The sequence below is a fragment of the Castor canadensis genome, chromosome 8, assembly GCF_047511655.1.
Source record: "Castor canadensis chromosome 8, mCasCan1.hap1v2, whole genome shotgun sequence".
NCBI classification, from domain to species: domain Eukaryota; kingdom Metazoa; phylum Chordata; class Mammalia; order Rodentia; family Castoridae; genus Castor; species Castor canadensis.
The window spans coordinates 44,065,339-44,081,221 of record NC_133393.1 but is presented as its reverse complement, the minus strand read 5'-3'; the positions used below and the strand labels follow the sequence as shown (position 1 = coordinate 44,081,221).

Genomic DNA, 15,883 nt, shown 5'->3' with positions numbered 1-15,883 from the left:
TGGGATGCAACAGTGTTATGGGGATCTAGTGGTAGAGATTAGGACAATGCACAACCACCCCAAGGTAAAGAAGTGTCCAGGCCAAAACAGAAATTGGGTGAGGGTGAGAAGCCCTGCCCCATATCTCAGGGCAAAGGAAGTCTTTTACACTGTGCTTACCAGGTTTACCATGGGGAACTCCAGTCTTTGGTACAAGGCTTAGCTATATTAAGCACATCCAAGAAGAAGAGATGTCAGATTCCCTCTCCCCATAGCCCGATCAACACTCCTAAACATATGCCTCTGGCTTTTGAGTTAGGCAGATCCATCCCAGAGGTCTCATTTAAGCTCCACCCAAGGCAAGGGAATAAAACAGGACATAGTGATCATCTTCAGGACAAAAAACAGATATCTTATAAGGAGCAAATTCAGGATACACAATGAAGTGTCAGACTGGCTTATATAAAGGCCTGATTCCTCTATTTTGGAAAATCAACAGGTTGTTTGGATAAGACAACCTTTTTCCATGCCTTAGAATCTCTGTTTGATTGAGATGAGTGAGTATTGGCTTTCTAACAGAATACCTGAGGGTCAATGGAGATCAAACATCTGGTTCTAACTGACTTTTTTCAGACAAGGTGCAAATGAGAAACCTTGTATCCTCTGTGGATAGCATTTCTCTCCATGAGAGTTTAAGGTTACAGGAAGTAAGCAAAATGTAGAGTAGTTAGTGCACAATCCCTTGAGCTCAAGGTATCTCCTATTAAACCATTTTCCAGTGTCTTCCAGTAGAATACTCAATGATAGTAGTCATGTGAGCCTTCTGGCACTTACTCAAGATAACACGCTTCCAAGGGGAGGGAGACTAAGAAAAAGTAATACAGAGGATGAATATAATCAAAGTAACATTTATGCATGTGTGGAAATATCACAATGAAATCACTTTGTACAATTAATATACACTAATTTTAAAAAATCAGATATTTCCAAGAATGGACATGCTAGTACAGTGTATTTATATCACATCTCACCACATCAATCACATTTAAGTCCTGGAAGTTTGTGTTTACATACAGAATCCAGTACATTCCTGGAAGAATTTTTTTCCTCCAAAACCAAAACAAGATACAATTAATTTGATACTTGGATGACCTAGTGAACATCCTTCACTTTGGGGTCTCATCTGGGATGCTAGATTGAACTGTATCCAGAGGCTGCCAGTGACAACTCATGAGGGAGTCGTAGAGCTCTTCACTTTTCACCATGAACTCCTTGTTTAATTCTTCAATATTCAAACTGAGGTTTGGATCTGCAGAAGCCAATCATGGACATGAGAAAAAAAAGAGTTTTACAGAACACCTACTGGTAACGGCTGAAAACTAGAGAATTTGTAAAAAAAAAAAAAAGCATTAGCAGGAAGCATTGCAGACATTAAAGATTAAAATTTAGCTGGGTGTGTGGTGCACACCTGTAATCTCAGCACTCAAGAGGCTGAGGCAGAAGGTCTGAGAGTTCTAGGCCAGCTTGGGCTACATATGGAGATACTATCTCAAAAAAAGTTAAAATTTTAAATTCTGTTCTTTTTAATAAGACTTGAACATAGAAATCTAAGGGCTGAGAGCATGGTTTGATTAGTAGAGTACTTGTCTAGCAAGCTCGAGGCCCTGAGTTCAAACTCCAATACTGCAAAGAAAAAAAATAGAAACTTAAGCTATAAAAATAGCTTAAGGAAGAGATGAACAAAAATGTAAAGTCAGAGATGCTTTAGAGATGAATTCCATTTAGGGAAAAGGGAAGGAAGGTCAAGGATGAGTTCTGAGTTTCTGGAATAAGCATCAGGGTAGAAATGTTGCCAGTTAGCCAAAACCAGAGCTTCTAAAACAGGACTTTGAAAAAATAAACATGCTACATTATCTGCTTATTAATAGATTGACGTAAGGGAACAAATTTTATATGGCAAATAATTCAAAAGCACAAGAGGACTTGGACTCCTATCTCTGAAGCCTGGAACCCTGTGACTACAAGATGGCCTGATGTTTTCATGAACGCATTCAGTCCAAGTTGTCAGGTTTCCAGAAGTTTCCAAGGCTTTCAAGGCCATTGATTTTTTTTTTTAATTTAATCCATTTTTGTTCTTCCTGTACTGACTGTAACTGTAACAGAATAAAGAAGTTCTTTCTGTTTTTCTTTATAATTTTACAAGCCCAAATGCATTCAGGACCACAATTTGCATCCTCATACCCTCATGGGTTCATATTCATTTGTATGCCTGTTAAGGACTGAATGCTTGTATCCTCCCACAAAAATTGTATCAAAGCCCTAACCATCAATGTGATAGCTTTTGGAGATGGGGCCTTGGTGAGGTAATTAGTGTTAGATGAGGTTGTGAGGGAGAGAGCCTGGTCTGATGGAATTAGTACCCTTATGTGAAAAGACACCAGAGCTTGCCCTCTCTTTTCTAACATGCATGCACAAAGAAGTAGTCCTGGGAGGACACAGTGAGACGGTTGACATCTACTGCCAGGAGGACAGCCCTCCTCAGAAAGCAAATTGGCCAGAACCTGGATCTGGGCCTTTCAACCTCTAGAACTGTGAGAAAATAAATGTGTGCTGGTAAAGCTACCCAGCCCGTGGTATTGTGTGTCAGCAGCCCTAGCAGATACTGCATGTCTATCTGTATTAATCGCTTTAGAGCAGAGCGTCAATCAGTCATTGGTGGCTGGGTTGCCAGATTCTTGGTCTTTGGAGCATCCCACCCTTTTGAGCCATGTTTTCTTTGAGAGCTTCAGGCCACAAAACCACATTTCTACTTTTCCCTGAGTGTTCTGAGATTTTTTTTCTTAAACTCATGCCCCAGGTTCCTTTCTTCCATAGTTAAAGACAGCTGCCCTAGCAAGAGATGTCAGGACAACACAATTATGTGTGAACACACCCTCCTGTGTGCAAGCAAAGAGACACAGTGTGGTCAGCTCACAAGCCCCTGATTTTGTGATCCAGATGCTTCCATAACTGTAACAGAAGGTTATGAGAGACAAACTAATGACATCGTCCCTGAACCTGTGGGCCTTCTACACTTTTGCTGCTGGCAAGGAGTGAACATTTTCTCTCCACCTTCTCAGAGTTTGACAACCGAGTCTATGAAATCAGCTAACAATAGGCAGATTAACAAGAGAAAATTTTATCACATGCAAGAGGGATGCTGCATGAAAAAAAGTGACTACTCAAATACCAGTGAGATCTAGAATCTTATGTAACCTTTTCATAGAGAAGAGGGAGGGGATATAGGTAACTTTAGGAGAAAAAAATAATCACTGGGAGAGATGGATGGGCCTTCAGAAGAACAGGTGATAGCCTGTGACAACATCTGTCCAGGTATGCCATTAACGCTCCCCCTCTTCGCCCCAGTCTAGCAAGTGCAAGGCCCTGAGGTCAACCCCTAATACTATCATCAAGAAAAAAAAAAAAAAAGAGCACCTACTAGCATGCAAACCCTCTGAACTCTAAGGCTACAGAGACAATAATACAGTAATATGCTCCCTTCTTTGATAGGGATCACAAAGGCAGTGGATAGGTCTGTCTGGGCAGAGCTCAAGTAAGAGAAAGGGAGGAAAGGAACATCATAAATAGGCAAGACAACAGTGTTTCTCTTTCTCTTTCCCATTATTTAAAGAAACAAAATACTTTCTCCCCTTCCTCAGTAAGACATTCAGAAACAGGGTCCTTCTCAGGACAAGCTTTGTTCTTTCCAGAACAGATGAAGAACTAGTGGAAGCATCACCAGTCTATCATGACAAAGCTTTTTGCCAGGTCCCCAGGAACCAGCAACTCAGAGGGAAGCCAGGAAGCCATGGCCACAGCAACTATCTCCTGCTTTTTCTCCATAAAAAAAATGAAATCAAGCCAGGTGTCAGTGGCTCACACCTGTAATCCTAGCTACTCAGGAGGCAGAGATAAGGAGGATCATGGTTTGAAACCAGCCCAGGGCAAATAATTCAAGAGACTCAAAAAAAAAACCTATCATAAAAAAGGGCTGGTAGAGTGGCTCAAAAGGTAAGAGTGCCTGCCTACCATGTGTGAGGCCCTGAGTTCAAACCCAGTGCCACCAAGAAAAATAAATAATAAAACTAGGCTGGAAGTATAGCTCAGTGATAAAACATATGTTTAACATATGGAAGGTCCTGGGTTCAGTTTCAACACACACACACACACAATTAAAATATAATTAATCTTGTCTTAGTCCATTTTGTATTGACACTGGGTAATTTATTAGAAGTAGAAACATATTTGGCTCACGTCTAGAGGCAAGGAAGCCCAAGACTGAAGGGCTACATCATCCTATGTTAGAGGCAAAAGAATGAGACAGCAAGAGGTGAGGGGGCAGGGAAGGGTGGGAAGGGATGGACTTGCCCTTTTGTGAGGAATCTGCTTCCACAATATCTGCTCACAATTTAATCACCTCTTAAAGTTCCCACCTCTCAACACTGTTGCACTGGAAATTAAGTATCTAACATAAGAACTTTAGGGGATACATCTAAACCATAGCAAATATCAAAGTCAAAATTTATGGAGGAAACAGATCTTCAAAATGAGATGATGTATTCTCTCTCTCTTTCTTTCTGACAGTACTGGAATTTGAACATAGGGCCTCACACTTGCTAGCATGTGCTCTACCACTCGAGCCACCCCCTCCCCCAGCCTTTTTTTGCTTTAGTTATTTTTCAGGTAGGGTCTTGCTGCATTTTTGCCTGGGACCAGTCTCAGACAGCAATCCTCCCACCTGCTTATTGATTGAGATGGGGTCTTGCTAACTTTTGCCCAGGCTAAACTCAAACTGTGATCTTTTGCCACCTGAGTAGCTGAGATTATAACAATGAGACACCATGACCAGCTGATATAATGTCTTACTGTTTGGTGCTGTCGCAATTTTTCAGTCTTTCAGTAGCACAGCAGACATTGATCCCACAGAAGTGGGTTCCCAAAACAGGACAAATTACTGAAAAGGATAGTGTAAGCAATCTATATTGAGATTTTCCAGTAAAACTTCTCGGTTTCTAATAAGCTGAGTGAATGAGGAACCTAGAAATGGGGTTAAGTTCTGCTTTCAATCACTGTAGCTCAAGGTTTATGTTACCTGCTAGCGGGTCTTCATCTTGGTTTTCAGCTGCAGCTATGGTTTCCTACAAAGAAAACCAGTTTCTTAAGAAAAAAAAATGTAAAGATTTAATATTCAATACATGCTTGCTTGGGAAAGAAATCTAGCTCTTGAAAATAATATCTAAAACACTAAACTCTCTTTAAAGCAAACTTATTTTGAATTTTGATTAGAAGAATCTTTAATATAATATTACAATTATGAAATGGGTGAACTGAGTCCTTTGTGAAACAAAGCTAGCACAAGAGTCTGGCCTCTTTTTAGCTTCTGAGAGCCCACTGTCATCCTAGTGCCTGGGCTGGAACTGAGGCAGGATAGATAGATGAGGCAACAGGGAAATTAAAAAATAATTAAAAGTGCTACACTCAGAAATTAGAATCAGGAACTGAAAAACCAGAGAGCAAGCTCAGCTCCCATCACCTCCTTTTAGATGTTCAGTTACAAGAAGAGGGAGACATAGGAGCTATCTGCATCTGCCTTCTCTTTTGAGGTATTAAGAAGCTGCAAACTCTTAGAATGGGCAGACAGAAAACTAGAGGGCATGTCTGGTAGATGGGCAGCCTAAAAACTCACATACTGTCTCTTATTTTGGATTTCACATCTCCATGTTTCTGAACAGTAAACAGCAGCCATCTTGGCCATGTTTTGGGTAACAGGCACACCCAGAATCATTCTCTAATGATTGGTTAGGGGTTACTAGACAACAGACCACAAGTAGTCCCTAGATCAGAAAGTACAAAAACCCCAGATAAGAACTACTAATTGGATTCTTCACTCCCATTTCCTATGAGGGAAGTAAGAAAAGTTTCTCTCTCCCATTTTCTATTTCTCCCTACTTTATCTTGTTTTATTAAGAGAAATCCTTGCTAAAATTTCCAGTTTGTGAGACTCTCCTCTGGTAAAAACCCCTTGAAATGCTCATCATTGTTCCTGTGATTTCATGTGGAAATGGGGAAGCTGAGGGAACCCCCTATGCCTTCTCTGGTAACAGAACCAAACACCAGAGACCCCTGACATCCTCACTTCTTATTCCCATATCAGGTGGCCTACTCTCCAGCTGAAGTCCTGGCCTTCCTTCCAGAAGACAATCTGTATTGTCTCCATAAACACATCCTCCTTATGGCCCCAAACCCAGGTCTTAGCTAAAGAACAGGACATTAGGTAGCTAAGGAAATACAGAGCTGTGGAAGAGCAAACCAATCAATTATGTTTTACCTAATGAGAAAGTAAATTCCAGAATCACTCTTGATACAGATATTGTTTGGTTAGGTCAGACTTGGTTGGCTGTACTAGAACAGCACACATTTTAATGACCCCTCTGTATACACCTTCTAGGAACCTTCCTTTTATGGGTGTTCCAAGAATCACCCTCTGTAGAAGGGCTGCATTAGCTTCTGGCACCAGTGAACTTAATTAAGCCTCCCCTGCTAATAAGAATGAGATGATATTGAGTGCCAAAGATCCACTTTCTCCTCAATCTATCTGAAAGCATGCCTCCCTTACTCTGAAATATGTCCTAGTTTGGAAAGTTAATGATACAGTTACCATAAATGTAATCACATCATCTGTGTTTTTCTATTTAGAAATGGCTAAAATTGCCAGAAACTGTGCTTAAAAGAGGTCCTTCCTGTCATACAATGCCAAGTAATCTCACATTTCCTCCTTTCTTTATGTGCTCTGGTAAATGTGAATCCTATAGGGCCAGGGTTTGGGAAGCAGACATTACCTGAAGACAGAGCATTCTTTCTGATCTGGGTCACCTGGGCTGTGTGTGCTACTGGTGGCCCTTAAGGAAGGACACGAGCATGAACTGACTTCTTCTGGTAGAGGGAGTCCAGGGGAGTTGTGCTGACGGACACAAAGACCTGAGAATTATTCTGAAGACATCCACTTCCTCTCATCATTAAGCAAGTCACACTGACAAAACAAAGCAGAGGGCTCTTGGGGATAAGGGACTAACCCCCTAACTTGGGTACCTAAGACCTAAGGACAGGGCATTCCACAGTGGGGAATATCACTACGGTATCTGATGGAGGACACACTTCATTAGAGGAGACCAAAACGAGCATGTGCAAGTTACAAACCCACCACAGAGTCTTACCCATTACATTTTACAGACCAGCTTCCCAATCAGGAATATCCACCAGGACGGCAGGCAGATGACCCAGTGTGTTGACCACAGTCACAAGAGAGAATACATTTATAATTCCTGATGAATAAACGCACGCAGTGATAATGTGATTACAGAATGGGATGAAAGTTCCAGAGCGTGTCAAGAAACACGATTAGAAGAATGGGGAAAGGTAGGCAGGACGAGAAAAAAAGGATGCTAAGTTTTTTAATGTTCTCATGACTGAAAAGAAAAAGTCATTTCTGAAGTTGAAAGTATAGTCATATCTGTAACTCTCTATTTAAAGATATAAAGGTAACCACTAAAATAGAGAAACAAGGAAGGGGGTGAAAGGGAGAAAAAAGTGTGCTAAAACCTGAGGCAATAATTTTTTTTTTTAAGTGATGCAATATCAAGCACCTGCTAAAAGGGAGAAACCCAAGTTGGGTTAAAAGGAAAAAAAGAAAGGAAATATAACAAGATACTCTGTGTAAGGGGGCACACCTAAAACACATTAAAAAATTGAAAATGAAAGTTTAGGTCAAAAAAAAATCAAGCAACATAAGCTTGAGAAACCACAGGTCTAGAGATGAAGTTCAACTTTGGTGTGAAGGCAAAAGCCATGACACAAAGACTATCACTATGCATATTAGGAAATGAATGGGAAAGTCTTAACCTTTGACTGCAAAGGGCCACTTTCCTAATATATGAGTACTCATACATATGACAGTAAGCAAAGAGACACCACCCAACCAAAAAAAGACAAAGGACAGTTATAGAGTAATGGGACACAGATACCAATTAACATTTAAAAGATGTTGACCCTCAATAATACACTAATACCTACCTCCCTTGCCAATCATATTGGTTAATCACACAGAGAAGAATGGAGAGAAATAAGCACCTGTGCCACAGTAGTGAAGAATGTAAATTCATGCATGCATTTTCTTTTTTGGTCTTGTTTTTTTGCTCTCAAAAAAAACTATATAGTTTTTTATAGTCTATATAGTTGTCTTGCTATATAGACAAGGCTGGCCTCGAACTCACTATCTACCTATGTCCACCTACCAAGTGCTGAAATCACAGGCATAGGACACCACTCCTGACCTATGCAAGGACTTTTTTTTGGTGGTGCTGTGGGATGAATTCAGGTCCTCAAGCTTGAAAGGCAGATGCTCTGCTACTTGAGCCATGCCTCCAGCCCTTTGTGTGTTGGTTATTTTTGAGACAGATTCTTGGTTTATGTCCAGACTGGCCTGGACTGTGATCCTCCTATTTATACCTCCTTTATACCTTAGCTAGGATGATAGTATATACCACCATACCCAGCTATTGGTTGAGATGGGGTCTTCCTAACTTTGCCCATGCTGACCTGGAACCATAATCTTCCTCAACTCTGCCTCCTGAGTAGCTAGGGTTACAGGCATGGGCCAATGTGCCAGACCTTAAAATATTGTATTATTTAATCCAGCCCCAGCACTTTCAGAAATGTATTCTTAGTAAAAGAAATAAAATAAAATAAAATTCAGGCAAAAGTTTAAAGATAGGTAAAAGGAAGTTTGTTACAAAGTCCTGAAAACACTTCAAATGTTGGATAAAAGAGGTGATAAAAATCACAGCTCATATAAATGGAAATTTTGGGTGCATGTGTATATGTGTGTTGCTGGGAATTGAACACAGGGTCTGTGCACAGCAGGCAAGCATTCTACCCAGCCTCTAGATTGGGAATTTTTAAAGAAAGCTCTGCTTAAACACCCTACACGCAAACACAAGCAAAGAAAGCCAGGATCTACCACATAGTCCATCCTTAACCAAAAGAACCTTGCCTCACCCCCAAAACAGAAACAAAGCCCAACCATAGAGATTTAGCAAGAGTATAGGGGAGACATCTAGACCACAGAGATCTACCCCAAGGTTTCTTTCTTCCAAATGGGAGGGAGTGGGAAAGAGAGATCAAGGAGGTTTTCTCTTATCCATACACCTTTGAGTAGCTTAGTGATCAAAATGCTAAAGTATCTTTCCAAAGGTGTCCATGTCCCCAAACAAACCAAAGCTCCCTCCTCCCCTAGTTTAAGTGTTAGTAAAATGTATTTCATGATGATAATCTTAAATAGCAAAAATTTAGACCAAGACTTCACTGGCCTATTACTTTGTTTCTGAAAGAAAGAAGACTCGAATCATTTGCAAGTCAAAAAAATTTAAGTTATGAATAGGTACAAATGCATCAGATTGTATACTGTACATTAAACATGTGTAGAAGTTTATAAGTTTTTTATATCAATTATACCTCAATAAGGCTGTTATTCCCTACCCCACCCTCCACCTCCCTGTCATCAGCTTTACTCTGGCATTAAAACAGGGCCAAAGCCATAGTTGTGGAAATTTGTGTGAGAGGGCATGGATGTGTAAAGATAGGAAACTGATGTTACATGATTGAGCACATGAATGACACAAGTCATCTCAGCAGTGGTTACCTCAGGCATAACGGGAGTTCCAGCTGGGTCTGCAGGAGTCTCATGCACAGTGAGAAGGTTGGGTTCACTTCTATCCACTGCAGAGTCATAGCTGTAGTAGGAAAGAGGGTACAAGCTATGCTGTTGCTCATACCAGTGGCCACAGTGGTAACCCAGGTTGGGCTGGAGCTCCGGCTTTTCTCTAAGAGCAGAGGGAAGATAACAGGAGTGACAACCGTTATCAACCAAGGCAGAATCATTTAAACCTTCCAACTTCTTTCAGGAACTTTCAAATAAGGACAATACCTGCTTCATCTATTTAAAAACACCTATATTCAAAGTGATAGTCTGAGCCAAGTATCACGTATCGGTGGCTCACAATCATGCCTGTTATCCCAGCTACTTGGGAGGCTGAGATCAGGAGGATCACGGTTCAGGGCCAGCCTGGGCAAATAGTTCACAAGATCCCATCCCCAAAGATAACCAGAGCAAAGTGGTCTGGAGGTGTAGTTTAAGCAGTAGATCACCTGCTTTTCAAGTATGAAGCCCTAATTCAAACCTCAGTCCAGCCAAAAAAAACCAAAACAAAACAAAAAAGCAGTATTTTGTAAATTGTCAAAGTAATGTATTAGAACACTAGTGGTTTTCATTTTCAAAGTAGGGGGAAAAATGCTCACCGTTGCCAGTAGTAGTAATAGCTATTTTGTTGAGCTATGCCAAAACCTGCCAAAATCTTCCTTCCGGCCATTTATCCAGATTTACAAAAGAATACTAGAATCTAAACTTTATTCCTGTGTCAAGAATTTCAGGCAGACTAACCCTTACAAATACCTCTTACAACTACCTCTGAGATGGAGTAATTATATTTACTGGCAATTCCTGTTTCACATTCCTGCCAATGGGGCAAAGGCGTGGGGGAGGCAGGGATACATTGAGGTCACCTGGAGAACTTCTGCTATGGCTTCCAGCTGGAAGTCCCCTCACCCAACTGTCAGGTCTGGGGGAATCCAGCAGAACTGTGAGTGTGTGTGTGTATGGACTATGAAGAACCCAGGTGTTCACAGTGATAATGGGAGTGATGATGTACAGTTGTAATCCCAGCTACTCAGGAGGTGGAGAAGGAGAATTGTGGTTCAAGGCCAGCAAAGTCAGAAGAGACTGCAGCTCAAGTGGTAGAATTCAAGAAGCAAGGCCCTGAGTTCAATCCCTAATGGTGCAAAATAAAAAACCAAACAAAAAAACCCACACACCTCCACTGCATCCCATCACTTTTCATAACTAAAATCAAACATAAATCCCACAATCTGATGTTTCCCTCCCCAGTTATCTGCTAAGAATAACTATTGAAACCAGTATGTAACAGCTTCCTTTTAATCTCCTGAAATTGAAATCATTATTGTAATCAGATGCAAAATAAGAGGAAGAAAAGTAGTATATATCATACACACACTCCCACATGCACTTACATGACAAATTTTTGGAGAAATATTTTTGTTGTTCAGTACTTTTTTTTGAGACAGGGTCTCTCTATGTAACCTACTGTGGTCTCAAACTTGTGATCCTCAGCCTTCCAAGTGATGAACAAGAGAGAAAGAGACAGAGTGAGACAGAGATAGAGAGGAGATGGATAGATAGATACATTTTTAGGGGTTTTCCCTAAAAATAACAAAGCAAACAGTGCTTCCAAACTCCTGGGCATGTTGTTTAAAACACAGGCTCTAATTCAATTGATTTGGAGTTAATTAGCAACGACACACATTTCAAAATTTAAAATAACTTGGAATCTAAATAAGGGCACTTATAGTTTGATCATTTTCCTAAAGCTTGGCAATAACTACTCCACTGTTTAAATGTTTAATGTATTCTGTACTTTACCTGTAAAATGAAAAATAAAAAAACATGATGAATTCAGATTGTTCAAACATTCAATTATTTACTGAGTTCCTACTATATGCAGGCAGGGCTATGGCACTGACAGTAGAGCAGAACTTACATTTTAGCAGATTTCCTCATGTCTTCAAGGGAGACTTTTTGATTAGCAGTTGATATATATTGATAAAAGATACATTTTTAGTAGATATTGCCAGATGCTACCCAATACTGATTTCTTTTCTCTTAATATAAGAGCCCTGCTTTTATTTGGGGCAGCAGTAGGTGCGATTTTAAAAAAGACTTATTCTAGCTTGCCTTGCAGCTAGATGTGGCCAATCTGGCTACTACGATGTCAACAGAACTCTTAGAAGGAGACTGATGAAGCTATGTGGACAAAGGACATTTGATTAGATGGAAGGGAACTTATTCATCCTCTACCCTTTCCCTGGGCCTGGTGTGGGCTTACATGTAGGGACTGGAGACAAAGTAACTCTGTGGCTGTCTTGGACTTTGAGGTGACATCAGGGCAAAGTCATGTACAATACTGGATCCTGAGAGATTCTTTGGCCAGACTTTAGTCAAGCTTCTGAACCTTTTCTTAGGCCCACCTGCACCTTGCTTATTTATAAAATCCAGGTTTAACAAAAGAACTTTGCTAAGTCATTTTAGCCAAAACCCCTCCTCCTGGATACCTGGTCATCTATAATGTCAAATCAGCTTGTCTTCCACCTCAGGTGATATCTGGTCACTCTACTTTTCATCCAGAATCCGAATAGGTTAGCTTAATTAGAATCCCTCTCACCCCTGCTGTTTCTTTAGTGATTTTTCCATCCACTGAGCCCTGCACTGTTCCTTGGCTATGAAGTCCTACTTGGCCAGACTGTGTTCAGTCCAATCTCCCCCACTCCAATGCCTCATTGCAGTGGTCGCTATACTATTCACATAGCCCTGAATATTCTTCTTTCCCTATTTTAACAGGTTATCAGTGAGTAACTTTTTCTTTAACAATCTGAAAGACAGAATAGGTCTGGGTCCCTGATGACTGGGGACTCCCTTAACTGACACTAAACTGGCCTACTTTCTGATTTCTAAAAGAAATTAAACAATTTAACAATTTAAGCCATTGTTCATTATATTAAGTTAAACACAATTCCCAACCACTATAGCAGCTTGGGCAGCTAATAAAGCAAATTGCTTAAGGATCGTTTCTGTAAATGCTTTAATTTTTCCTTATCATATTAGGACTGATTTTATTTTGCAGAAAGAAAATCAGAATTATGGCTATGAATGGGTGGGAGCTGAGGCTGCAGTTGAAAAGGAATGTGGAAGCTGAACACTGATAAGATAGGAAGGAGGCCGAGGCAGTGGTCAAGGTATCATTAAAACCAGCCAGGTGAGCCAGGTGGACCCTTGAGATGAAGATGGGCATTAGGGAAGGGTTCACATTGTTCTGCTCTGGCCCCAAATGCAAATGTTTCTGCTGGATTACCCCCATGAAAGAGATTTATATCAGGATAGATTACTATTGTCCAGGAAAGTTGACCACTATCTCTACTTCCTTTACCTCTGGAATGGAGGGGACCAAAGTCCTTTGGGAATACAACCTCATGGAACCCCTGTAGTCCTAGAGTTTAACCAAGTTGTAACTTTTCCAATTGAGAAAGGAGTGTAGTCACTCATCTGATTTTTCTCTTTTCTTTCCTGCTCTTAGCCCAGGATATGTTCTTTACCCTCACTACCCAAAAAGGAAAACTGTTTCTTTTTTGGCAAACAAAGCCAGGAACTCAGGTTGAATGAATCGATCAATGCATGACTCAAGTGCAAAAAGCTTTTCAATCAATATTTAAAAGCAAAACTAAAAAAAAAAAATTCCTGTTGTACTTTAGTGTTGTAATTGAGCTCTCAATAGTTCCTTGGCAACTGAGAGAAAAGGTTTTAGAGGAAGTATGCTCTGCTTAGCTTCAATCCAGTTGTACAGGTACACAATTCTCCAACATTTTTCTTGTGACAATGAATCCCTGCAACCCAAGCAAGTTATGAAACTACTGCCATGGCCACAAATTAAATGAAATGCTGCTGCTTTGTTCTCTGTGAAAGAGAATATTCAAAGCCAAGAAAATGTAAGAAGCAATGGCTCTTGGCTCTGTTACTTAGCTGTGTGATCTTGAAAATGTCACTTTTCTGGATGTTTCTGTATTTATTACCCAATAATGAATTAGGGTATTTTACCCTGGGATTTACTTACCCAAGAATTTCATTAATGAGCCATGAATCCCTTTGAAAATGTAATTAAAATTTATCAATATTCTCCATAAACTTATACTCAGAAATTCTCACATACTTTATAGATTTAAAACTTCTGCCCTGGGTTTAACATTTGGTCTGGATGCTCACTAGTTCTTCTTAACTTTGATCGACTCTACTAATTTCTAACATTTTTTTTAAAGTAGTAAATCACTTTATGTCTGTTGTGCCAATACTATAGTTTTGAGAACCCACTATCCCCTAAGAGTCCTGGTTGGAGCACAAGACCTCCAGTCACAAGTTTCTCCTCTAAAAACTTACAAATACTTCAGCAGGTAAAAGTGTAAGCACCTGTTAATAGATGCTGAATAGTGTTAATTTGTGAGGTCATGGATTTGGACTGGGCACCTGCACTTGGGCCCATCAGACCAAACCAATGAGTTTAATCACACTAAGCTTCAGTTGGTTATTGGAGGCCCTGTAGCCAATTAACTGATTTAAAGTCAACAGACTTGCGGACGGACTAGGCTACAGTCAATGGCTTTTTTCTATAAATGCTGTTGCTGGTTAGAATTCTCAGAACCTGTTGTTTGGGGAGCTGCTCAATTTGCAAATCATGTTTTGTTTTGCTCACATAAACTCTGCTACACTTTATTGGTCTAAGGAATTTTCCTTTCAACAATAGTACTTACCCTATTGTAGTGTCAGATTAAAATAAGCTTCAAAAACCGTATTTGAGAAGTATTAATACTTCTCAAACAGCAGGGTGTGAGGGACATGCCAAAAGCAACAGAATTAAATATATGATTTTGAAATAATTTTATTCAGTTTTCTTTTTAGATGAGAGACGATACGAGTGTATTAAAGTGAACTAATATATAGAACAAAAGGTGAAGAAGGCATGCTTAGGATGAAATGAGAAATGTCCTATTCTTTGTCCCAGACCAAGTGGACACCTTCATACTCCTCCAACTCTAGTAGTCCTAGAGGAACTAATCACAGTAAACAGAAAATAATTTAAATAGTAAAATGATCTGATTTTTTGGTAACATAATGAAAATTAGCACTGAAGAAGCTCCTGTAAGACAGTACAGAGGGAGCAGACAAAGCTGGCAGAACACAAGGCCTACCCTGAGCTGAATGACAATCAAACATTCAAAGTGAGGTCATTTCCACAAGACCCTAACAAGCACCAATTAAAATGTTTACAGAATCAAATATGTAGAACAGCAGACAACAAAAGTGCTTGCCTGGAAACCAACGAGCGGAGAACTGGATGTGTGCACCTTCTCCTGCTGTCACACCGACCTCCATGAAGTTTACAAGAACTTACGATCTGAGCCTCGCTCTATTAAGAGTTTGTGAGAAAGCTGTAATTTCTTATTTAACAATCCTGGGGCTTGTATTCAGGCCCTACACCTTGAGTCACTCCACCAGCCCTTTTCTGTGATGGTTTTTTGAGACAGGGTCTCCAGAACTAGTTGCCCGGGCTGGCTTCACCGCGATTCTCCCGATCTCCGCCTCCTGAGTAGCTAGGATTACAGACGTGAGCCATCGGTGCCTGACTAGAAAGCTGTAATTTCTAACACACCCCTGAACCTCTACACCTTATGAAAATCTCAACATAAAAGGTTATCTTTGTTTCCATTAACGTGATTTTGCCCCTAAACGGGACTACAGGAAAGTGAAAGGACTGGAACGGGGCACCATGTCCTAGAACATTCTACCCCTCAGTGCCAGGGTGTCTTGTGACGCTGGCCAATCTGTCCCCCGTTAAGACACGCGAACAACGCAGGAAAGAGAGGTGAGCGGCGCGGGGGATGCGGGACCGGGACGTGTAGCGCCCAGACTTCGGTCTTTGCGGCCCGGGCACCGGCACCGTCTGCTCCGGTGACTGCGAACCCTAAATCCCGTTCCGCCTTGCCCTGTTACGACAGAAAAATTTCCCTCCATTGTTTCCTGCCCACAACACAGTACCCCGGACACTGATTAAACATCACACCTCCAGGAGCTACTGCTTCGTCCCCTTCGACCCCGACAAGCTGGCCCCGCCCCTTCCTTAGACGTTCCGGA

The 15,883-nt window shown here is 40.7% G+C and overlaps 1 protein-coding gene across 1 annotated transcript; it reads right to left on the bottom strand.

Annotated features, from left to right (window-relative positions):
• Nucleotides 1-867: 867 nt before the first annotated feature.
• On the bottom strand, nucleotides 868-15,805 carry C8H6orf52 (chromosome 8 C6orf52 homolog). The gene is made up of 4 exons (XM_074084837.1): nucleotides 10,372-15,805; nucleotides 9,716-9,896; nucleotides 5,111-5,156; nucleotides 868-1,288 (listed from the first exon to the last, which is right to left on the bottom strand). Exons 1-4 carry the CDS (start codon nucleotides 10,440-10,442, stop codon nucleotides 1,146-1,148), a joined length of 441 nt encoding a protein of 146 aa, XP_073940938.1. The 5' UTR covers nucleotides 10,443-15,805; the 3' UTR covers nucleotides 868-1,145.
• Nucleotides 15,806-15,883: the final 78 nt, after the last annotated feature.

Excerpts from the sequence above, each read along its gene's own strand:
- C8H6orf52 (XM_074084837.1), bottom strand. The coding sequence starts at position 10,442 with ATGGCCGGAAGGAAGATTTTGGCAGGTTTTGGCATAGCTCAACAAAAT. Across the intron at positions 9,897-10,371 it reads TATTACTACTACTGGCAACG|AGAAAAGCCGGAGCTCCAGC; the intron begins GTGAGCATTTTT and ends CTCTGCTCTTAG. Across the intron at positions 1,289-5,110 it reads AGATGAAGACCCGCTAGCAG|ATCCAAACCTCAGTTTGAAT; the intron begins GTAACATAAACC and ends TGGCTTCTGCAG.